The sequence below is a fragment of the Anarhichas minor genome, unplaced genomic scaffold, assembly GCF_050575085.1.
Source record: "Anarhichas minor isolate MPS153535 unplaced genomic scaffold, ASM5057508v1 ptg000032l, whole genome shotgun sequence".
Lineage (NCBI taxonomy): Eukaryota > Metazoa > Chordata > Actinopteri > Perciformes > Anarhichadidae > Anarhichas > Anarhichas minor.
Genome location: NW_027466478.1, coordinates 189071 through 214619, shown reverse-complemented (window position 1 = coordinate 214619; position 25549 = coordinate 189071). Strand labels below are relative to the sequence as shown.

General features: G+C 45.7%; 1 protein-coding gene across 14 annotated transcripts in view; it reads left to right on the top strand.

Moving 5' to 3' along the window:
* Positions 1–25549, top strand: part of vps13b (vacuolar protein sorting 13 homolog B) — a 336932-nt gene that overhangs the window by 144517 nt on the left and 166866 nt on the right. For all 14 annotated transcript variants that reach the window (XR_012957588.1, XR_012957587.1, XR_012957586.1 and 11 more), the window contains 2 exons: positions 6635–6768; positions 24762–24996. Coding sequence is in view for 11 of the 14 variants with exons in the window: in XM_076105383.1 (XP_075961498.1) it covers positions 6635–6768; positions 24762–24996 (369 nt within the window). In the remaining 3 variants the exon portion in view is untranslated. The remainder of the gene's footprint in view (positions 1–6634; positions 6769–24761; positions 24997–25549) is intronic.

Here is a 25549-nt window from a genome sequence, read left to right as displayed (position 1 = left end):
GTTGCAGTTCTGCAGTATGACAGCACTGGAGGATAATGGGTTCTTGGTAGCTTCACGTTTGATTCTTCTCAAATCTTTGGCAGTTCATTTGCGTCTTTTTTTCTCAACACGTTTCTTGCGACCCTGTTGACTATTTGCAACAAAACGCTTGATGTTTCTGTGATCACGACCCAATATCTGAGCAATTTCAAGAGTGCTGCATCCCTCTGAAAGACTTTTTACAATTTTTGACTTTTCAGAGTCAGTTAAATCTCTTTTTTGGCCCATTTGGCCTGAGGAAAAGAAGCTGCCTAATAACTGTGCACACTAATAGTTGCCCAATAATTGTGCACACATAGATATTCTCTTAACAAAGCCAAAACCTCGCTTTTACTTTCTTAAATATTCAGGTTTGAGGTTTATTAACATTTTGGATTGAGAGCACTGTAGTTGTTCAATAATAAAATCAATCCTCAAAAATACAACTTGCCTAATAATTGTGCACGCAGTGTAGAGGCTGAGGTCTTTGACCATTAAACGCACATCACAGGTTGCTTGAACGTTGCTTACATCATCAGAGGTGTTGACCCTTGTTTTTCTGTGATTATCCTTCACAAGACAGCGACTCCGAAAACAAGTCGGCTCTCCTCAGTCTCGAGGTCGATCTCTGTCTGCCCACACAATTACACCACAAATTGGTTCACATAAAAACTAACCTCTAAGTGTTTTTCTTTATTTGTCCCTAATGAATGTTCTCGTTGGCAGCGGCAGCGCCTTTCTGATGGAGAGCTTCCCCGGTCCCGAGCTTCTCATTGTTCTCCAACATCTACCAGAGTAATGATCTCACTGGCTTTGCTTTTCAATCCTAAAATTAGCCCTGAGAACATACTTCTCTTTGCTGAGAAACTCATCCTACGGACCTGGCCGCGCTTGTCAAAGGTTGGAAGGAGGACTGTTAGTTCCTGTCTGCTAGTGGTCTGGATGATGGGATTAGATGTAATTGTGCTGTTTATTGGGAGCACCAGAAAGAGAACGCGAGACATGGAAACATTTGCATTGTTCTTATTATAAGTCCGCGAGGCCTCTTCTGTGGGCCTCACAGAGACGTTTCGCTACTGATGGCTTTTCTGTGAGCTCAACCCATAGTGCGCCAGCAAGAAGGTTGGGAACAGGAAAGAAAGTCCATGTTTCATGGTTGAGAGACGTATATTGTGGAAGGACATAAATCAATATATTTCTGGAGAAAGAAAGGAACATATGCATGCATGTACACATGTTTAAAAGAGAGAGAGAGAACTGATGAGAGGACTTCAGGCAGAACCACACAGTCATACATAACTACGATGCGAGCCCAAGTAGGCTGATGGAAGTCAGGCAGGTTTTTATTGGCTGCTGTGCGCTTTTCAGAAGGGGATAATATTTTCATTGTGGAGTTATTTATATAGTTTAATTTTTCTGGTAAAGTCAATGATTTATCAAGGTAATGATGGTTGGAGTGGGGAAAGAAAACAAGAACGAGGAGGAATAATGAGATAGCCTCCCCCCGCCCCCTCCGCACACCGACGAGCCCGTGCAAACCTCTTCCCCAGGCTTCCAGGACCCTCTGTGGGGAATTGATTGGTCCTCATGTATCTCTTCTCTGCTGTTCATGAATGATAAGGGTCTTAGGCCTCTGTGGATGTTGGCTGTGGTTTTTGGGGTTGAAGTGAGAGGAGCAGAGAGGGAAGTTGGGGTGGATTAGTGTGCAGGCTGGAGGGGGCTTGGTTCAGATGACAAAGGAAGACGTGTCTTTTTTGTTTTCATTCTTTACATGTTGTGTCGTGGTCTGGCTGGTAACTCTCTCCTCTCCCCTCTCTTTAGGATCTACAGATCTAGAGATTGTATAGGTCGGATAGCGATGCTGTGCACGATCGGGCCGAACTCTGTGATCCTCTTCCTCGCTTTTCTTCCCACCAGAGACATCGCTCTGTGTCCGCATGCCTGAGTTGAGAAGTCATCGCTCCTCAGTTACCCTGACTGGTTATTAGAGGACTTCCTAAAGCATGGGGCGAGATCAAACTCTGAAGACACTGCCCTCCTGCCTACCCCCTCCCCCCAGCCCCATCCCTTAGTCGGCCACGCCGCCACTTTTTTCCGCGCCGGCTTCCATAACCCCGTAACAAATGGAGTTGCGTAAATATTTAAACAAACAGAGACTCGCATCCAAAACAAATAGGCGGGCAGGATTATTAAAGAGCCCCATCGTTGATTCTGCATGCAGCTGTAACAGAATATACAACACTTCAACTCACTGTAAACCATTTGTAAAAGGGAACATACCAGGAAGATAGCAGGCGGCGTGGGGAAATGCCGAGATCCCTCCATGGCGCTGTTTTTTATGGGCGCCTTGCTCAACCACTTGGGAAGGACATAAGGACGCTTTAGGCCGCCCGACTGTTAAGTCAGAGTGAATTTCAGCGTGTGTGTTTTGCTTCAGCGGAATTTTGTTGTAAATCAAATGAGGCAACGCTGATTTGTTTCTCGCCTTTAAAGAAACAGTTCACCCCAAAATCTAAAATACATATTTACCCTCTTAGCTGTAGTGCAAATGATCCATCTATATTGTTTTTGTGTGAGTTGCGTAGTTTTGGAGATATCAACTGTAGAGATGTCTGCCTTCTCTCCAATATAATGAGACTACATGGCACTCAGCTTGTGGTGCTCAAAGCCACAAACAAATACATTTGAAAAAATCAACATTAATGCGTCTTTCCAGAAATCCTGACCCGGTTACTCATGATAACGCACAGGCCCAGTTGTGAGCAGTTTCATAAAGGAACTATTTTCTTTCTACCGAGCTACACCCTTGGCTCATGATGCATCTTTTTGGTGCCATGATCACCACAAGCAGAGTGCCACCTAGCACCATTAAATTAGAGTGAAAGCAGACATTTCTACAGCCGATATCTCCAACACTCGGCAACTCGGACCAAAACAATCTAGACCGATAGATAGCGCTACAGGTAAGAGGACAAATGTGTGGCCAAGAGACGGGGCTCCGCGTCTCCCGACCCAGGCCGTGGGCTTAAAAGACCCGGGCCCTTCACTCGCGAGGAGATGCGATGGAGCTGTTAAAGAGGATGAATAGTCACCATCAGAATGTTTATGGGGGACGGGACTGGCAGCCCTGCACAGCAGCCGAACACTGGGAGAGAAAGGGGAGTGGTGGGAGAGAGTGAGAACAAAACAGAGGAAAGGGGAAAGGGAGGGTGTACGGTCAGACTTTGGCCAATAAGATATTAGCCTAATGGTCTCAGAGAGGGTGAAAATGAGGACATGGCTGAGATGGCACGAGACAGGGGGAATAACCCCACTTTAAGAGGACTCTCAGGACTTGTTAGGCCCGGGCAGGTTTAAGAGCTTTGGGCGCTCCTGTCGGATTTCTCTTTCATTTGAATTTCAACCTCTTGTGTTCTCTCTGTCTTTCTCATTCTCTGTCCCTGCCTGCCTCCCTCTTTTTTTTTTTTTTTTTTCAATCCCCTCCCTGCAGAAATGGCGGGCGCCAAGTCACTATAACAAGATATGGCAGTTTCATTCCAAATAATGACCCCAGGATTAGCAAACAGAGTCCTGGAACGGTATTTAAAACAAAGCGGAGAGCAGACTGGCCTTGCATTGTTACTGCCTATGCTGTACTTTAGCACACTCTGATTGGTCCAACAGACTCTCTCTTGGGAAGGACATTCACAGTTTTGCCTACCCCCTAACGTTAGAAAGACTTCTTTCCTTGGTCTATTTCAGGTGAAGTTTAGCCTGAAGGTCTAAAGGATTAGGGAAGTTACCAGTTTTTAGATGAAAAATGCAGCCAGTACCACCTTTGAGACGTGGCCACAAGGTCATATTATCAAGAAGAGGGATGGGTTCCTCTAGAACACCACTCAGATTAACATTTTAAAGGTGGCATTGATTTAGAACTACAAGGTTTACGGTGTTAAAAGTTGAATTTAATCGTGATTGCTCCAACTGCAATTATTGGCCCAATTTCAGGCTCTGTGCTCGTATGTACACATGTAATAATACTACCTAATAAAATGAGTTCCACAGGTTTACGTGAGTGCACGCTACATGTGGCACGCCGCATACCTACTCACTCACGTAAGCTTGCATATTCACAATCGCACATTAAAACTCAAAATGCACACAAGGTACAAGAGCCAAGTTACAAAGATTCAGAGGTGCACGACCAAGCCTGGAGCCTTCGCGCCCCACGCACTGTCCGTGATTACGTCATTTCCTCGCGCCGGCTTCTCTACGGCGGGTATAAACTAAGCTTTACGGTGCGTAATAGATTATTTGGCTAGATTGGAGGGACTTGGTACAAGTGTGTGTGAACAGGATTGATGTTTGGGGAATGTTTATTCTGTTGTGTGTTGTCAGGTCTGTGTGTGTGGATACAGTCTGTGTTTGTGTTTGTATTTTCCAATGTTGTAAAGCGCTGCTTGGTTAGACAAAGATGTATTCCGGGTATGGAAGAGGGGGGGTGGAGTGGGGACAACCAGGACACTGACGTAAGTAGCGGTAACCACCAATATTCATTCACACACACACACACACACACACACACTTCAAACAACGCACTGTGTACACAGACATTGATGTCAACGTGAGTGCACCCCAAAGAACTTCCACATGCAGATGCACCGCTCTGCAGGTCCAGTCCCTGGGGGTGAAGTCTCCCCCGGTCTAGACAGCCGGGCCACATGACAGAGACCGGCACCCACAGAGCTCTGTCACGTCTGTGTGGGTCCCCCGCAGAGCTGAACAGGAAACAGCTCTCTAATGCAGTGAGGCAGGAATACTCTGACACACACACAGCCCCTCTGCGACAAAACGCTATTGACAACCCAATGATATCACAGCGGTTTTGCGCAGCACATTACTCAGCAAAAGACAGTCCGTGAAACACAATCTGTCCTGTCAAAGTCAATTTCTGCCGTGTGCGTGCATATTTAGTGAAGTATATAAAAGTGTAGGAGTTGGTTGTGTACAAGGCTCACAGAAACAATGTGGTGCACCAATAAGAATGGGGGAGAAGAGTTAATTGGATAACATGGGTTGTCAAATGTACAGAATATACAGTGCAGTCAAAGTGCTGCGTGTAGTACGTGATGACGCAACGCCGACTCTAGGCATCATGACAGAAATGGTCCGTTTCATAGTGTAAGAAAATACTGTACGAGAGTCCAGACACCATGATCTCGGCCTTCGGTCTGGTTTCATCTTGTTCAACACACACACACATGTACCTGTGAGCTCAGTCACGCACATGCTCCCAACCGCAAGTTTTTAGGCAGGTCGTCAAAGCGACCGCAAAACCAGGTTCGGTAACCGTCCATCTTTGCCCCATTGCCCTGGCAACACGCTCCCGTTGCCGTGCCAACCCGTTTGGCTGTTTTTTTGTGATATTTGGGAGGAGGCACTGCGGTTCTGGGACATCACCGCCGTTTCATGACCACTGTGGGACAGAGCATGCTGAGCAAGGCAGACCTTTTAAATCATGGAATATGTCTTAATGTGTCTTCAGAGGGACCCCCCCCCCCTCCTTCCCTCACCTCTGACGCCTGATGGCTTTAACATCCACAGACCTCAGGCTAACCTGGTACGATGTGTGTTCTGTATATACGTCTCTGTCCCGTCCATTTCTGCATCTGCCCCTCCCTTTTCTTCTCAGTTTCCACTTTGTCTGTGTCTTCTCCTCTCACAACAACTATCTATTGAACACTTCGACCCTCCGGTTAACAGGGTTGGTGCTGTGGGATTTGTGTGCTTGGCTGTTGCCAAGAGTGTCAGCACAGACAATCGACCTTCGTCTGGACCACAGCAGGAACACCAGGCCATGTCATGTCTAGGACACGTTGTGTGTGCATGCATTCTCTCAGTTCCCATAGTTCCCTCTCCCGCTGTAGGAGACAGGAAACCCGAGTGCCAACATTACATCACCTCAATGAAGTGTCAGTTTAGCATCGTATAACACGATACTGTATGCTGAATGAAAATAAGTGAATTATGAAAGGAGTGGAAGGAGACGTATGCTCACTTTCAGGTCTCTGCTAGAACATGTTTACGTGCTTTGATGTGAACATACTGTTTGTCAGAATATACCTCTACAGGTATATTTCAACACAATGGCGTTGCTATGCAACAGCTTTAGTCCATGTTTACTTCTTGTCAGCTGATATGATTCAGTTCAATTCAATATGGCTTTATTGGCATGAAAGTTTCAGAAAAAAATGTTTTTCCTAAAGCATCAAAATACAAAAACACAATAATATTATCTATATGGTATTATTATACATGCTCGTTTGAAGGCACAGTTTCTGAATACAGGTTGTGAGTATTTCTCCATGGATTATGTGTTTTAATACTTTCACAGTATTTGTTTAGCACTTAGTCCTGCCTTGTCATAAAAAAGACATAAATAACAATACAGGCTTAATGCAGGACAGTGCATTTACCATATATTGATCTTATATAATATTTTAAAGGGTTCTACAGTACTTCTGTGGTATAATACTCATCACAATACCCAGGAGCCTTCATCCCACAAACACAACTAATTCACAATAACACTAGATAAACACGGTACTGAAGTACTTTTCTGTACTGTCTTCTCCAGAATCACGTCCCCTGTCCATACCAATGAAGGTGATGCCCGACATCACAGCGGGGGAGTCATGGACAACCTCAGAGGAGAGAATGAAGGAGCTCATCGCCCAAGCCTGGGATGTTGTCAAACGCCTTACTCTGCAGGTACCAAACTATACTCCCTGCTATTCTTGTTGCACTGTGACTTGTGTATCAGGTTAGACCCATTTCCTTGGGATGGTGGGCCTTTGATGTATCTCATCAGTCAGTGATAAGCAAGATTTCACTGCATCTAGTCCTTTTGGGGGCAGAGGAGTCCAGCGGCATGTCCCTATGAGACTGAGGGGTCAAGGCCCCATGTCAACAAGAGTCCACCTAATCACATTCCTTTGCAGTTCTTTTGTATAATGACAATAACAAATCCTTGAATCCTCAGCTTCCCAATGTCTTTACCACATTTCATTTTTGCGTTCAAGCATCAGGAAAAGGGCCAACTTACTGCTCTTTGACTTGACCTTATACAGACGTTATTGGCCGTCACACACGTCAGGGAGCAGTTTCACATTTCCAAACTCCGGATCTACTTTAGGGACCATTAACCCCTCTCCCTGTCCTCTGTCTCTCTGAGGCTCGGAGCTGTAGCTTAGCCCGGCCCAGCTTAGCTCTCTCTGTGGTTTGTGACCATATGGCCATATGGCAGGGACCTTTGTTAGCTGTTCGACCATTAGCATGTGTAGCGTCTGGTGTCTCTTTGTGGCTGAATCTCTGTTTGACTGGCTGGCTCGCTGGACGTCCCCTCGTCCGTCCGTCTAAGTGTCTGACTTGGTGGTTAAGTGCTCCCATTGTGTGGACTCTCGCTGCGTCTTGACTGGACCGGTTAGCAGAGCCCACATCACAACCAGACCCATCTGAAATACATCAGGAAGTGCCGACAACCCTCTGACAGGGCTCCTCTTGATGCAGGACCAGAACGTCATGGTGTGTGCACATGTGTGTGTCCATGCACTCTGTACTCATGTGGTTCTGCACATTACTGATTGAGGATTATGGACATCTTTGTGTTACAGTAGGTTCATGTATGACTGCTGGTCTACAGGATGCAAACATTACTGTGAAGTATTATTTTAGCATTTTTCAATATCCAGTTTTTAGTTTCTCCACTGTAAACATCAGAACTGTGTTAACATACTACACTGATCAGACCTGATTAGGATGCCTGCAGTACTTAGCTATCCCACTGATCACTGCAGCATGGAAGTATTTCCTCCGTCAGCGCACAGTCAGACTCAAACAAGGCGATGGTCACATGGTGACGACAACCGACTATCATCTCACACATCACTACAGGGATCATAACTTCACAGGATGCTGTTTTCATACCTTTTACGGCAGTGTGTTTCTGCAGGCGGGTCATCTCAGGAGTACACAGAAGTGTTCTCTTAACAGGGATACTCTGTTCCAGGGAAATAAACTAAATCAGTTTTCTAATGTGAATTCGGCTTTTGGGCAAGTTTCTTTGTGCGTGTAAACAATAGCCGGTGATGCAGAGGTCCAACCAAGCATTCTTAATTCATCTTAATTCTTATTGCTAGGACCACACAAACTGACGTCAGTCAAACATGAAAGGGGGCATGACGCATATGGACTGAAATAAGGCTTCAGAGCCGGGTCCCATGTCAGCCCATTGAGCTGTTTACAGTTCTTCCACCAAAGTTAACTCAACCCGTTAATAGTTTGCTGAGCCCGTCATTGCCTCCACTTCCCTCTGTCCCCCTCGGCTGTGCGACCGGGACCACACCGCGTACTGCAGCAGTAATTAGGAAACAGTCTGTCCCGCTGACACGGGGGTGGAAGAGGACCAAGCCCGAACAACCCGACAGCTGGTTCCCCGGGCCTTGGATATCCCCAAACTTAAAACCACTCCATTTATTTTAGTGCGGTGTAAACAGAATACCTAATGGCTCACACTTCTGCTGCACATGTGCCCAATTTGGCATGCGGGGTTCTCTCCGTCCTTTTTGCAGGGGGGGTAGGGCGAAGGTGGCGGAATGAGATGGGGGAGGGAAAAGTTACAAAAGTATTTATTATTCTACGGCTGCTGAGACCACTTTAGGCTGTTTAAACAGAATCGGGACACGTGATAGCTGGTGATTGTGTAAATTGTTTTTAAATTCTCATAGTCACAGCCATGATGCTGCGTGTGACATCAATTCTTTAATAGCAATGGCAAGAACGTAGGGGTCTTGCTGAGATTCTAGACTGCAGATGCAGATTGGGAAAGCTACAGTGCACGAGGCTCACATTTTCAGCCATTGTCTGTTGTCATTTATTCCACCAGTGTCAGCAGTTCACGAAGAGCATAGAATGGAATAAAACACGCGGTGTATTTTCATCTTGGAGTCATACATTTCAAGGTCTAATGCACTCTGCTGCATCATCCTTTATCTTACCTCAAGGAACCTAAAATAAAACAAATCTGTGCAAGCAATTCTGTCCCACTGCCCCGTGCATTTCATTACAGTGTGAGTTGAGTGTAGCTTATGTAATGTCTTATATCCCACTCAAAGTCTAAAACCAGAACAGCAGCTGGAAAAAGCCGAACTTTTAAGCCGGTGCTGCTATTTGTAGCCTTCTTCACACCATACTTGTCTTTTTCAATGACAGGCCTAGTCAGCATTGATTCCCGGCGATGGCACCGTCACGCGCGGTTATTGTACAGATTATTATCTGAATCCACGAGTGTCACGCTCTATCTGTAGCTGAGTGCTTCAACTAAAACCCCAGAAAGGATTCGGAGCCGGGGTTCCTCTGTGACTTCAAATCCTGGTCTGTCTCAGTTCGTAGCACCCTCTTCTCTTCACAAGGAACGATGGGCGATTCTCAGCCTGTACCAAAAACGGACGAAACTTTATTGTAATCCATTCAGAAGCCATCAGAGAACTTCTTTTAATCTCCTTAAGGTACTAAAGACAGACCTGCTGGCCCAAATTGATCAGTCTAGATACTCCTCTGGAAAGATGAACTGAGAGAAAGAAAAAAGGACCGCTAAGTCCTTTTTTCGCTCAGACCAAAAGAGCCAATGTCTTTGTCCCACCATTGCAACACAGGCGCGGTGAGGTCAGAGAGACGTAGCATCCAAAGGCCCAAGATGGCAGAGTCTCTTTCAGATTACGTACAGCAAAGATCACGAAAGATGTGTGTGTTTTTCCCCCAAAGAGGCCACTAAGTCCCTTGGTCATGCAAGGCTACGATATGTGTAGGTGGTGTTATTCTAGTAGTCACTTCACATTAGGGCTGAAGGGCAGCGCTGCAGTTGTCGCCCAGGCCAGAGTGGGCTGACTCATCTTCAGATGGCCACTTGCCCTCAGCCTTGGAGCTCTGACCCTCACTTTTGCTCCAACTCATTGTGGTACTCCTTGCACACAGCACATCTCTGGACCTCTCTTACCTTGTCGTTTCTCCCCCTCGCTTATTTCCTCTCTCCCGCGGCTCACCCTTACCCCTTCTCATCCTGTCATCTCCCCCTCCTCAGCCCCGTCCAACCCGGGGACGCCTGCGTTCTCCGCGGGCCCTGATAATAATTGCCAGTGATCAGGAACGGTGATTCTATTTCAGGAATTTTGCAATAATTCCTTCTATTTAACACATGAATGTGTTCAGCGCTGGCAAAGGAGCACGTTGCTACCAAAACTGAAATGGGATCTGCTGAAACAGAGAGCCCGTTGCCATGGAAAAATGAAGTAACACTGCTCCCTGCAGCTGCCATGCATTAATGAGTAGGATATACTTTTTTTGTGAGAGAGAAAAAGGAGGAGAAGAAGCGGTGGGGTAGAAAAGGTGGAGAGTTGGAAAGGAGACGGTTAGGAAGCGAGTGAGGAGGAGAAAATTAAAATGTGCTGGAGGAAAAGCGAGAGAGAAAGATAGAAAAGGAGGATCATGTGTACTGTATGTTTGGTGTGGCTCAGACGGAGCTGGCCAGATGGTTTCCATGAACAGGATCTGACCCCCGGCTGGAGCGCCTTCTACAGGCACATTACTTCATCCTCTGCCTCCCCCTTCCTCCATCCTATCATCCCTGCACTCAACACCTTACCCTCCCTGTCTGTCAAATCGCACAACTTCCAATTGATTTGCAAGTAACTTTAGTTAGTGCCACTTAATGTTTATATGTGGATTGGGGCAATAAATGGTCAACTTTTCAAACATGTCATTTTACATACCCTGAGGGTTGCTTTTCATCGAAATCATAAAATATTTTTTTTTCGGTAGATATTGCAACGTTATGATGGAGGAAGTGCATTACTTTACATTTATTATGATTAACCTCCAGCTCCAGCCATGAATGGGGGCATAAACTAGTCCAGAAGACACTTAAATCACAACAATTCAGTAACATATTAGAATAAATAGAATGTAATGTGCATTTCCTCAGAGGTCCCCTGACTATTTAAGAATACACTTTTTCAAACATGGAAAACACTGGGAGTTAAATCACACATGCACACACTCTGACTGGAATCCATGTATTTGCTGTATTTATCACAATTAAAAACTGACAACACAAGTGCTAGTATGAAGAATCTTTATTGAGAGCAGCAAGTGAATCTCACCGCCGAAAGTCTATCACTGTGACGAAACGAAAAGCTGGCCAAAAAAAGCTGTGTGTGTGTGTGTATATATATATATATATATATATATATATATATATATATATATATATATATATATATATATATATATATATATATATATATATATATATATATATATATATATATATATATATATATATATATATATATATATAGCCTCAGTCTAATACCCGATACGCGTGTTACGCCATAACATACTGGATTGGATCAGTCCCATCTCTAACAATATTGCACCTTTTTGAGCGCATATACATCTGCATGCTAGCATACCTTGCTGCATGCTGCCAAACAGACTACTGTCAGGATGTAACTGAGATGAATTCTATATATTCTGACACAGATAAAGGGTTAATGCTGGGGGCAGAACGTAGGGTGTCTCTCCTGTCCCACGGAGAGGGGAGCCGGAGAGCAAAGTGGAGGAAGAGGAAGAGGAGCGGTATTGAGAGAAAGGGTGTACATTCTCTCCTGATTACACACTCATCCTCTCTGGTGTCGCCTGATCTAAATGAAGACCGCACAATGTCACAGTAGACGTGCCATTTAGCCACTGAGAACACTGTGCATGTGTGTGTGGCCAGATTCCCGTCCCATCATCTGCTGCTGTGTCAATACGCCGATGACCTCACAGCCATTACAGACGCACACACGTATTTGACCCTCTCACTGGGCCGCGCTGGAAAAGTGCTTACCGGGATTCTCTTGTGTCTGTAACCTCCTGAACCTCAGAGGCCTGGAGACCTGGAACTGATTTTCATCAGGATAAAAAAAAAAATAGAAAAAACTCACAGCAGCTAGAATTTCAAGATTGAGATGTTTTAAAAAATTGTCAGGGAAAAGTGATTGTGGTTTTCACCCTGACCTTCTGAATGTGTTTCTGGAACGCTTCTTTGGAGGTGAATCTGGTTTGTCTGGAGGAAGCCGTGCCAAACACAGGTCACATCAGATCGGCCAAGGTTACACAACAGCCCAGTTTGGCCTACTGGATTCGGTCGTACCGCAGGAATCAACAGTGGTGAACATTTGCCAGAGTTAGCCAATAAAAGCCCTTTTATCTGCACTCCAGCACCATTCAATCCAACTTGGCCCAGTATTACGTACTGCACAACATACACAGCCATCTCCACTCACTTCAGCTGGCCCAGAGCAACATGGTCTGGCCACACCACTACTGTAGATAAACCAAGCCAAGCCGAAGCAGAGGCCAACCTGCTCGGCATTAGTCTGTCATATACATGAGAGCTTGAACTGAAGCTCTCAGCTAGGGCCAGGTGATGTGGAGAAAGTCAAATATCCCTCTATTTCTGGACCAAATACCACGATACTGATACTGTGACAATATTGTTGGTTGACTATTGGTGCTTTTACAAAATATTTACACAATGAAATTTTTGATAAATCACAACTAATGTGAATACAATGATTTAGTGGGTGAAGTCAAATAATAGAACAGCTACAGCAGTCTGGTAAGTTCTGGAAATGACATCACTTTATTATAATGCAGCCTAACCAGGAAAAGACAACATGAATGCCATATTACAATAGTACAATGTCCAAAATCTAAGACGATATATAGTCTAATGTCATGCTTCAAGGGAACCTCAACGATATTCGAGGCTTAAATGAATATCACGATATTGATACATTGCCCGGCCCTGTACTCTGGATCGTGCATAATCTATTGCCTGACCTTTAGCCCAGTCCAATTCACCCCAGTCTCTAAACTAAGCCACCCCCCATCATAAATGTCCGTGGCCCTGCTCAGCGGAGGGCTCCCAGTCATGGCCCCCCTCTCCCCGTGCATCTTTAACCCTAGTTTGGCGTAGCCACCCCTTAGACCCCCTCCATTCTGGAGTGTGTGGGGGGGGAGCAAGGCAGGGCCAGGCCAGGCCGGCCGCGCTGCTTAGGCCACTGTTGGATCAATAAACGCAGCGATCAAAGTCGCAATTAACCCACCGCGCTAACACAAACAGCCAGGGCCCAGCAGAAACAAACAAAGCCTTCATGTCACCTAAAGCGTTTATTTTTGCAGATTTCCACCTCGGCCAGGGAGACCTCCAGCGCTTGTCAGCTTCTGTAAGCAGTGTTAGAGTGGAGGAATGCGGGGCCACAGGGATGGCTGGCTGCCTGGCCGAGCCGCCGTGCCAGGCCACGAGCTTATTGGTCGTGGTGGCGTGTGGGTGAGACCCAGGCCTATCTGTTGTCAGGAGGCATCACGCTTGGATGCCTCTCTCATAGACATTAGGGAGGAGAGCTGCTTTCTGAGGTCGCAGGGGAATTTAAAAAACGTAATTTGTGTACACCCCTGCACCGCAACACACAAGTGCACAGCGTCATCTTCAGATACACGCATTAATCACGTTCATTTACAGGAAGACTCTATTTACACCATTACAAATGTGTTTTTGGATGGAGCTGAAAATGCGGGAGGATGTGCAGAAGGAGAGGGGGGGCAGAAGGTTAACAGTGGGTGGGTTATCCAGAGAGACTTTGTAGTCGGGGGGTTTTGCTCTGTGGACCTTCTGTTCATCTGACCGGCCACTTAGGAAACACAGTGTCCCGTCTGGTGCAGGCACAGGAAGATTACATTTGGAGAGGTATCAGGTTTTTAAAAACAAAGGGATGTGTTTTCCGTTCGCTGCAGATCTCTCCTCTGAGGTTTTTTTTCTGCTCCGGAGTTGCAAATATTTTCACCCGGGACGCTGGGAGGGTGTTTCTAATTTCCTCTCCTCTATCTCTGGGTGATTTCCTGTGTGTAAAAAGAGTGCGCAGCAGAGAAAACGAGGGGAAAAATGTGTCAGCACATACGTACTCGAGCGCGCAAGTTTACGCGTGTTTGTGCTTCACGTGTTGTGGGGTCGCTCCGCGGAGAGGTGATCTCGGCCCACGGGGTTTGTGCTGTGCTGAGTTCTGCACAGAGTTGGGGCCCCGCCGTTCCTCTTCCCTGTGGTGAAGTGAAAACAATGAGCCTCAACAGCGGATCTGAACACAGCACCACCGCACAAATGTCAGACGCGTCCCTCACTGCCTGGGTCCAAGATAGATGACTGTGACTGAGATCGTATTCAATGCTGTCAGGAGTTTGTAGCAACACAGCTGTCCTGCTGAAAATATGTTTCAATGAGAGCAGGCACCAAGTATTATGTCTTTGTCGTATAACACAGGAAAAAAGTAGGCCCAGGTTTGTTAAGTTCACGGGCTCAGTGAGGACAGATAAGGAAAAATACAAAACTCTTCTGTAGTTTGATAAACAGCACTTTACACAGGACAGAGGTGGCTCAGATAGCACAAGCCCACTCTCATTGTGACAAGAGAGCACCATTTATACATGTTCTCCACTGTTTTAAGCAGTGATAGTACAGGGCTACAGAAATGAGTCCTAAAAACCAGAAATGAGTCAGCATTTTTGCACTTTTCAACATAAAATACATCAGTAAATACCCCTCTGGGGAATTTTTAAGCTTTTACGTGTCTTACAAAAGGCGGTTGCTGCTAAGCGGTGTACTTTGTTTATAGCCTAATGTTAGCTTTTTACTTCTACTGATTGCATTCAAGCTTCGAAAATCATAAAAATGGTGTTTGTTTGTGAAGATTATCTTGATAAACAAAATGTGTAGATATCATAAAGTCTTGTTTTTAAAGCTTATTTTCTCCCATTGGATTTGTGTTGAGGGAACCAGTGTGATTCCTGGTTGGCACAGAAATAGGTCATCCCTGCAGCACTCTGTAGTCCTTTGTTGTTATAGCGACAATCCCAGATCTCTCTTTCAGCCGAGACAGGACTTTCTACCTTTACTGCAGAGTCACTCCACGTCTGAAACTTTAACTGTACTTCTAAGAATGTCAATCTGAGAATCATGCACTCACAGCTGAAATTGCTCCTCAGTGTAGACGGGCTGTCCTCCGTCCAACTCACTGTTCTGTCATTTACTGGCAAGGCCCGGCCGATCCTAAGAGCGTCCTGCGGTTATATAGGCCATTTCCACATGGCCCCAGCCCTTTAAAGACTAAGAGTGTTTGGCCCTCAGTTTCCTCTCTATTAGAACCTGCTCTGCTGGAACCAGATAAACCGTCTTCACAAAGACTCGAGGGAGAAATGCTACACAAGGCAGATCATACACTCCCAGTACTGCTCAGAAGAGGAGGAAGTGAGGGGACGCTTTTTGCGGGGTATTAAGACTGAAAGATTTGAAACAGGGTCCACATATGTGGCTGGATTCTGAACGCTATCTGACGGAGCGGGGAAGTGATCAGGAATAAAACTGAGCAGGACTTGCAACAAAGAATGAAACAATCCCATATTTAGCACTCTGTGATGTGACGCCAGGCGGAGATGAGAAGGAAGAAATAGACAAAGAAGAAAAAAGTCTTCAGGCGTCTTCACGTTTAATCAAAGTACTTTCCAAATGGATATGTTTCAGGTTTTTCAATTTTTCTGGCTCTTTCGTTCGTCTGTCTCTTTTCTAGTAGTATTTATTTACTCCCGACAGCATGTGCTGGCTTCCTGATCCAGAATCCAGATTGAATTAGAGCCTGTGTGATTGTAGATCAAAGTGTAAGAAGATCCTTGTTCATTTAGAGGCCTGAGAGGAAAGGATCAAGGCCTAAGTCTCAGGATAAGCAACGGTCACCTACTAAATAACCACGCTGTCACTCAAAAACCACTGGCTCGCTCATTCTTCGGAGCCATGAGGCTTTTTACTGAGTTTGTCAGTGTGCGTACTAAGAGCTCGATGACTATATTATTTCCAGCTAGTCCCGGTCCCCCCATGGCCGTGTACTGCCAGCTCTCTCTCTCTCATTTCTAAATGAGCAAGCCAGACAACACAGACATTTTCTCTAAATACCAGGGAAGTACTGATGAAAGGCAGCGATGAGGAAAATGCATCTTCAAAACTACAATCAGCACACACGATCTTTGCTCTGTCTCTGATTCAATGAGGAAGTGTGCAGCAGCCAGCTTGTTGCCCTAAACCGTAGAATGTATGTAAGAAGTAGACATTGGTTTGTGGACTACGGTTTTGAAGCCTCTGGACACAAGTACAACCAACGCTGAATAAAACATTATTAGGCAACCAAAAATGTTACAAAAATGTTACTTTCATGAAGCGAAAACACACTTCAAAGGGTTAAAGTTCTAAGACCAAAACACGACAACTCTCAGACCGGACAACGCTGTGGTAGCGACCTGTCAATCACACGGTAGCCCCGCCCTAAAGCATACTCTGCTTTATGGTCTGTGATTCTAAATGGATCATAATGTACTAAATGAACATCATGCTGTATTGAAGAAGACTTGAAACTAGAGATTGAGACCATAAACTCATGTTTACAATGTTTACTGAGGTAATAAATCAAGAGAGAAGTAGAGTCATTTTCTCATAGACGTCTATACAACCAGAGGAGTCGCCCCCTGATGGACATTAGAGAGAATGCAGCTTTAAGACACTTTTCAGACCGAGAAGTTGGGGTCTGAACTAAACCAGCTCAGCAGCCAGCAGTAGTACAGAGAGGGATATAACCGTATAACTTGAGCAGTGTTGTGGTAACTGAGTTCATTGCTGTTGCAGGTGCCATCCTTCAGAGGAAGTGGTGAGCATCTCTGCAAGGATATTAAAAAGAGATGGGGGGGGGGGGGGCTTGCCTAAGCAGCGCTTGTTTGAAGAAAAAGAGGACGGGAGATGTTAATTCAGTTTTTTTTTTGTTTTTTTACTTGTTTTAACTCTACTTAACTTTTTCATTCTGAATCCAAATGGGCTTTTTCATTTTTTTTTCTTTAAACGATTGATAACTGCACTTGCAAGGGGTGTGTTAAAGTTTACATGTGAAAGAATGCAAGCGCACATATGATGTATGCGTGCGTGCTTTAGTAAGTGTGTCATTTGAGCATGTTTTCACAGTTAAAGCTTGGCACGTGCAGCCTCATAAGGAGTCGATTGGCTTCAATCTTCCTTTTTTTTAACGGAGATTTCCTGGGCAAAATTGAAAAGCGTTTCGGCTGTTTTTGAAGTATATTAATAGAGTGTGCTGCGAGTGATACACCCTGGCCTCAATACACACACACACTCACAGTGTCCCTCAGTGTTTTTTCCTGAATTAATCCGTCATTAGAGGCAGTGGGTAACTGAACCAGTCCCACCACTGACACTTAACTCCATTTGTTATGTTTAAAGATTTAGTTTCACTTTGACAGGACATGTCGTCATTGGATGAAAGGAATGAAGAATTATGACTCTTTGACTCCTCTTTTTCCCCACTGAACCCTCTGCAGTGACATATATACCATATGAGCACACCTGCCATTCTTGATCTTCTAACAGTAGGCTTCAATTTGACTCCAAATCCTTCCGATAATCCCGAGTCCCCCATAATGTGGTCCAGCTCCAGATGCCCCTCTCATAATCCCAAATGAAAGTCGAACCCTCGTGATTGTTAAAACATGAGTCACACATACACACTCGCAAAAGTTCCGCGCGGCCCCGTGCTGCGTTTCTTGTTTGTTGTACCTGAGTCGTTTCCAGAGGCCGTCTCTCTGTCACATTGTGCCGCAGTCTTATTCCACATTACCCCGAACCCCTCAGGGGGTAAAGTTGTGTAACAGATATTCCAAACTGCAATTATGCCTCTGGTTTTCAGATATTATTCGTGCCCCGTTTCTATTTTTAAAAAATCATTTCTGAATTTTCCTCTTGCTGCACTTGGAAAAGCTGCCTTTCCACAGGTCTACCCAAACAGAAAAGAAATACATTCTCACCATCTTATTATGGATACAAATGTAATTTAGTTTTGCTGAGCCCCTGTGAGTGGCTTGTAAATACAGTGACATGCCACAAGCGTTGCCCTCTGCTTCCCGAGCGTGTGACGGAAAGAAGTTTTAGGACGACCTGGTGTACCTGTCAGTTTCCTGTCCTGTCATTCAGGATATTGAGCATGCTTTCTCACACAGACACACACACACAAACCTGGCATGCCCATCAGCTCACAGTAGGGGGACATTGTCACACAGGCTAACTGCTTCCAGTGCTGTGTTTATTGGCCTGTTACAGAGCTGTTAAACTCAATTGTGTGGAATACCAAACACTACCCTGCACAACCTCAACTCAACTTTTACCCCCGAAGTTGTGACATGAAACATACACTCCCACTTTGACCTGTTAGTACAGAGAACTTCTTTTTTTTTTTTGGCTGTGTATGCAACCATTCGCAAACACTGGATTCCCCCTCTGCTCCCACCACCTCTCTCCTCTTACCCTTCCTCGAGTGTTTCCTTTCCTTTCCTTGCTCCGGTCACAGCATCTCTAACGCAGACTTTCCACCACGAATCAATGCGCGGTCATGGTGAGAGACCTGGACACCGACAGCCAGGACCTCAGCAGGCATGGATGGGTTTAGGGGGGTGGAGGGTGGTTTTGGCAGCGGTCGAAGCAGTGATGCATATGGGACATTCTGACCTCACACTATTTCTCTCTTTTGGATCTGTCAGCGCTGCACGGCGGTGCCAGCGCTCCCCTTCCTTGCCCTTTGTTACCCCTGTCGCCTTTGTTTGGGTACTGCCTGTCTGTCTGTCTGTCTGTGTGTGTGTGTGTGTGTGTGTGTGTGTGTGTGCGTGTGAGTCACAGCTCAAGACACGAGACCACAGAGGCCTGCGAGGTTAAACTAGGGTGACCTGCTGTTAGCGGTAATCCAGAGAAACAGGGTGGGGTACAGACATGCTCAGAGGATTCTGAGTTCACGTTCCTTGAAGGGTGACACAACCGCAGAACCAGGGATTGGCATTTACATTTTTTTTGTCAATATGTTTGACTGGTGTTTTGAGTACGTTCCAGCATAACTTGTTCGGCACGAAGGCTTTAAATGACCAGTGGTTTGCTGTGACTGGGAGACCAGAGGGTTTCCATGGCGAAGGCATCATTTCATTGAAACATCCCTGTTTTCTCATGCAGTGTTCAAGGAGGACCAGCTTTTTATTGCCCTCACATGATGAAAAATATGATATGACTCTATGGGGGTACAAGGAAACAAGGATGAGGTGTGTAGTCTCTCTCTTTACCTCGTCCAAGGAGGTTCTCAGTTTGGTCTGTATGTCTCTCAATATATCTAATCTGACCCGCTGGATGGCTTGTTTCACAGAACCGTCTAACAGGCCGTCATTAGAAACTGAAGGCAGGCACTGTCAAAAAGTACATGACAGGTGATTGGATGAACCATCTGTCAATCAAACTCAATTCAAATGCTCTTCTTTCATTGAAGAAATAATCTCCAGTTCTGATAGAACTGATGCTATTTCAGCTACGCTAACCTCTTTGAGAGCCACCATTGTTGTTTAGAACTATCAGGTGTCGCGCCACGTTCTTGTGCCATCGTGAGAATCTTGCTGCTGTGCAAGGTAACAATATACCATCCTCTCGCTAGTCACCCATTGGTTTGTGGACTGCCTTTTTGAAGCCTTGAGTTTGGCGTTTTGACAGTCGACATCTTAGATTACGGCCATCACCACCTTTGCTTTTTTGGTAACCAATAAACAGAATTGACCATATTTGGACAGCGGAGGAAAAATGTAGAGACGCCGTATATGGCTCTGGTTGGGTAGCGACCTGTCGATCACAAGGTAGCCCCGCCCTAAAGCATACTCTGCTTTATGGTCTATGTGACTCTAAATGGAACATCATGCTGTATTGAAGAAGACTAGAGATTGAGACCATAAACTCATGTTTACAATGTTTACTGAGGTAATAAATCAAGAGAGAAGTAGAGTCATTTTCTCATAGACTTCTATACAACCAGAGGAGTCGCCCCCTGCTGGACATTAGAGAGAATGCAGCTTTTAGGCATGAAGCGTTGGCTTCACTCTTCAGAACCGGCAGTTACTGCCTTGTATTTAGCTCCAAAAGCAGATTAAACATTCCTTAACGTTTTCTTTGATACAAATAACAAATGTCAACGTTTGTGCAGCCTTGGCACAGGCAGGCTCTCCATCCATCCATCCATCCATTTTCCTCCACTTATCCGGGGTCGGGTCGCGGTGGCAGCAGGCCAAGCAGGCCGACCCAGACCTCCCTCTCACCGGCAACATGTTCCAGCTCATTCTGGGGGATCCCGAGATGTTCCCAGGCCAGCTGGGAGATGTAATCCCTCCAGCGTGTTCTGGGTCTTCCCCGGGGTCTCTTCCCAGTTGGACGTGCCTGAAAAACCTCCAGTGGGAGGCGTCCAGGAGGCATCCTAATTAGATGCCTGAACCACCTCAGCTGACTCCTTTCGACGCGAAGGTGTAGCGGCTCGACTCCAAGCTCCCTCCTGATGACCGAGCTCCTTACCCTATCTCTAAGGCTCAGCTCGGCCACTAGGGCTGGGCGGTATGACCAAAAATCCATATCACGGTATTTTTTAAGACTCTACCGGTTTCACGGTATATCACGGTATTTTTTTCTGCCTTAATGTAGTGGCGGGCCGTGGCGGGCTCTCTCTCATTATATTTTCATTTGACTTGTTTACCATATTTGTCCGGGATACAACTTCAGCCAGGAAGCATATTGCCTCCTGGAGTAGGTATGGATTACAATAAGAAGTTTGTCCATGGACTCTGTGGCTCCACAGACTTTAGCACGATTTAGTCCAGACCCTGGCAAGATGTGTGACTAACATTACAGCCCATGTGTTCGGTGTAGCATTATTTCCCTTGTCTCTCTGTGCCGTCATCCTACTTCTAGCAACTGGGCGATTTGAAATCAAATATTCAACATCGGCCCCGGCCTCTGGTCCTCTTGTTCACTGTTGTTCTTATCTGCTCTGGTGACCTCAGCTCCCTCACTCAGGAGAAAAGCAAACGTTTCTTTACTCCCCGCCCTTAGCCAATGTGAATTACAACATGTTTGTTTCTGTGTTTTCTTGTGGCTTTTATTAGCTGTCACCAAAGGAGGGGGGGGGGGGGATTAGTTTTGTATCAGTGTTTTCATAGCACTGACAGGACCTTTTTCCCCATGACATAGTGAGGCCCTTTGAAGCATATTGAGCCTTTCTGCCTTTGTGTAAACAGCGGTGGCCGTGCCCAGTGAGCGCCGTTCAACTTTTCCCTCTGTTGTCATCTGTGAGATGTTATCTGATCATTGTTAGTATTTCACCGTGTGATGTGGGGAGTCTGCAGCTACCACACACTTGACATCATCTTTGGTTTTTTGGGTTGCCATGGGGAACAACAGCAAAGCATTATAAAGACCATAAAGGGGTATTTCATTTGTATGTTTTACTGTACACACTCAGCTATGGTGGTAGCTTATGCAGCGGGTGCCCATCTTTATCTGTTAAGTGCAAGAAGGATATACAGTACATCCTCCTGTGGCACAACCTACTCTCATAACCAAACCTCTTTCTTTTGCCGAGTTCTGACCTTAAATATTAACTCACCCTTTCCGAATATCCATCCATCCATTTTCCTCCGCTTATCCGGGGTCGGGTCGCGGTGGCAGCAGGTCAAGCAGGCCGACCCAGACTTCCCTCTCACCGGCAACATGTTCCAGCTCATTCTGGGGGATCCCGAGGCGTTCCCAGGCCAGCTGGGAGATGTAATCCCTCCAGCGTGTTCTGGGTCTTCCCCGGGGTCTCTTCCCAGTTGGACGTGCCTGGAAAACCTCCAGTGGGAGGCGTCCAGGAGGCATCCTAATTAGATGCCCGAACCACCTCAGCTGACTCCTTTCGACGCGAAGGAGTAGCGGCTCGACTCCAAGCTCCCTCCTGATGACCGAGCTCCTTACCCTATCTCTAAGGCTGAGCCCGGCCACCCTACGGAGGAAACTCATTTCGGCCGCTTGTAGCTGCGACCTTGTCCTTTCGGTCACGACCCAGAGTTCGTGACCATAGGTGAGGGTAGGAACGTAGACCGACCAGTAAATTGAGAGCTTTGTCTTCCGGCTCAGCTCCCTCTTCACCAAGACGGTCCGGTGCAGCGCCTGCTTTACTGCTGCAGCCGCACCGATCCGTCTGTCGATCTCCCGCTCCATCTTACCCTCACTCGTGAACAAGACCCCGAGATACTTGAACTCCTTCGCTTGAGGTAGGCACTCCGTCCCCACCTGGAGGGAGCAATCCACCGGTTTCCGGCAGAGCACCATGGCCTCAGATTTGGAGGTGCTAACTCTCATCCCCGCCGCTTCACACTCGGCTGCAAACCGCCCCAGTGAATGCTGGAGGTCACGATCCGAGGAGGCTAACAGGACCACATCATCTGCAAATAGCAGAGAGGTGATCCCGAGACCCCCAGGCTGCGCCTAGATATCCTGTCCATGAAAGTCACAAACAGGACCGGAGACAAAGGGCAGCCCTGGCGGAGGCCAACACCCACCGGGAACGTGTCTGACTTATTGCCTTTCCGAATAGTTATGAACAAACTCTACTTCATATCTAATTTTGCCAAGATTGTCCAACAATTGCTAATAAAAAAAGGTTAATATAAAACCAAATGTCTGGTGGAATGAAGAGCCTTACATCTGTCTCTTCTGGAACACAGACGGACCCCTCTCCTTCAGGCTGTTACCAGGGTCAACTTTCATCTGGGAGCATTTATGTTACAGTTTAATATTTCCCCATGATTATGTTTAAAGGTTTGATATATGGTGACAGATTTAGTCAACCATCAGACACAGAATGTGAACTAAAATAATGTCTGCCCCTGTAGTAGCTCATTTACAGTTGGTCTGTGTGGTCGTGTAGCTGTGCTCTGAAATGAGCCATTTGAAACAGCAAACGTTTAAGTATAAGATTACTTTCTACATGTTATGGTTGAACTTAGTGTGATTATTTATCTGTGACAGTAATAGGGTTAATCTTACTCGTGTACGCAGGGATATACATCTGCGTGCATACTTTTGAACTACATTTGATATTTTGGTTCTGCTCAATGAATCAAACCATCAATTTAAAATGTATCAATGCCTTATTTATGTCAGCTATTAAATAAAAATACCAAACATTTGCTAGTTACGGCTTCTTTAAAGTAAAAATGTTATTGTTTTTCTTAGTTTCATGTCCATGTTAATTGATGACTTGGTGTTTTTAGATGGTTGTTGAGTAATATTAAGACATCTCACTGACTGCCATTTATTGAGTGTCAGCCTGAGCAGAAGAAGAAGAGCATGTGTAATAATGTGACTGAGCCAGGATGTCCAGCAGGAGAGCATTAGCCTCAGGCAGTGAGCTCAAGGTGCAGACTGGAGTCACAGTGTTAAACCCGGCGCTTTCCGTGTGTCGGCCCGCTTTACAGCTTAACCCCGCTAAGATCTGCAGCAGACCAGGCAGTGTCAATGGATTTTCTCCCTGCGTGCCGACTCTTAAAAAATGAAATTCAAAAAAAGGCCAAAGCCTTGTGTGTCAGTGTGCAGAAGTGTTCCGATTTCAAACCCTTTCTTTGAAGAGTAATCAAAGAGGAAGCAGCGTGAGATGAATGTGTAACCACATCCCTCCCTCTTTCTTTCCATCTCTTTTTCTATCTCAGTCTTCTATTATTTTTTTCTCAGTTTCTGTCGTTCTCTCCCTCCCAGAACTGGCGTCCATATTCAGGCCTGTCAGAGGCGTTCCAACATCAGTGTGTGTGGTATTAGCAGAAGCTTGCATATTTTTCTGTAGATGCAGATTTGAGTGGAGGACGTATGTGAGTCTGTGCATTTGTGTGTGTATTGTACGCAGACCATATTGCAGTGTAACGGCGCATTAAACGGAGCTGCTCTCTGACTAACACACACACACACACACACACACACACACACACACACACACACACACACACACACACACACACACACATGCTGCTATCTGACCCCTGGACCCTGCACTCCTCTCTGTTCTATTAACTGAACTGGTCCGTTAAATCAGTGCAGTCCCGGCGGAATGGAAAGAGACACTGCTACTGGTTACTGACCTAGTGGCTTGTACATTATTTTCTCTTTTTTTCTTTTCTGAGATAGAAAAATCTCAGAAAGAGATATGTGTGACACAATGCAGCTGGAATGGGTCTCCAACCCTTTTAAAAATACTTCAAATATGATTCAAGTTCAAGATTTGACTGTAAAAAAAAAAAAAAGGCCCTGAAGTTAAAAGGAGTTCTGTTTCCTGAATATGGAATTTCAAATTGTTTTAAAAAAAGGCATTCCAGGTCTCACGTGCTACCTTTGTTAGTATTTTGAAGGCAAATCCTACTAAAGCAGGATAGTAATACTAATATATAGCAGAGTTAATATCATACAGTGGGCATCATGCAAACAGCATGCATCACTAAATGTGGGATCGACTCTTTCCATTTTTTCAAATCAAGGAAAGGTTTATTAAGCATGTTCAGTCTTTTCCAGCAACACCCAGAGTTGTGCACACTCTCTCTTTGGTTCTTTCCATTGCAATCCTCATCCTCTGATGTCGCCACAAAGCAGCGCCCTCTGAGCACTTGCTGAACGTGATAAAGGGAGGCCGAGGAAGATCAACTAACATGACTTCATGTGTCCTCTCCTTTCTCTCTCACCTCTCCAGTTAGAGCTGCAGTCGTGCTGCGTGTTCCTGCCCAACGACAGCCTCCCCTCCCCGAGCACCATCACTTGCGGCGACATACCCGGCACCGTCCGCAGCTGGTACCACAACCAGGCCTCCATGCCCGGGACTCTGGTAGTGTGCCTGCCGCATATCAGCGTCCTCAGCACCGGGCATAGGTACATGGAGCCGCTGCAGGAGCTCCCCTTCGTGGTCTCCAAGCCCATCCTGGAGGAAGGTACTGTATCTGATGACTTCTCAGCTTTAATTAGAGCAGTTCAAATGCTAGGAGGAGATCACACAAGACCAGATGAGGACTACGCCAAATGACTCAGGGTCAAAAAAAAAGATTGATTTGAAAGCTTGAATGAGAAAACAAAAATGTCTCTCTTTGGAAAACAATGACGGTGATAGGTTCATTATAAATGGGAGTCTTGGAAAATACATTTTAATGGGTGGGAAAAATCTACTTATGCTTTTATTAATAATTGAAATGAATGCTTTCATAATAGCAAAAGGCTACATAATGTGAATTCATCATCATTATGGCCTTTTCAACACTGAGCCAACCTTTGACCCACCACTACTCATTTACCATGACAAAAGACAAACAATCTTAAGCACAGCGACTTTGAGAGATAGATCTTGCACATGTGGCGCGCACACCTGGGTAGAGTTGACATAAGCAACACTCAGTGTTTTCTCTTAGGAAGAAGAAAAAAAAGGGGGGGGGGGGCACCCTCCTCCTCCTCCTCTCTTTTTTTTTTTTTTTTTTCTCTCAAACTCTTCAA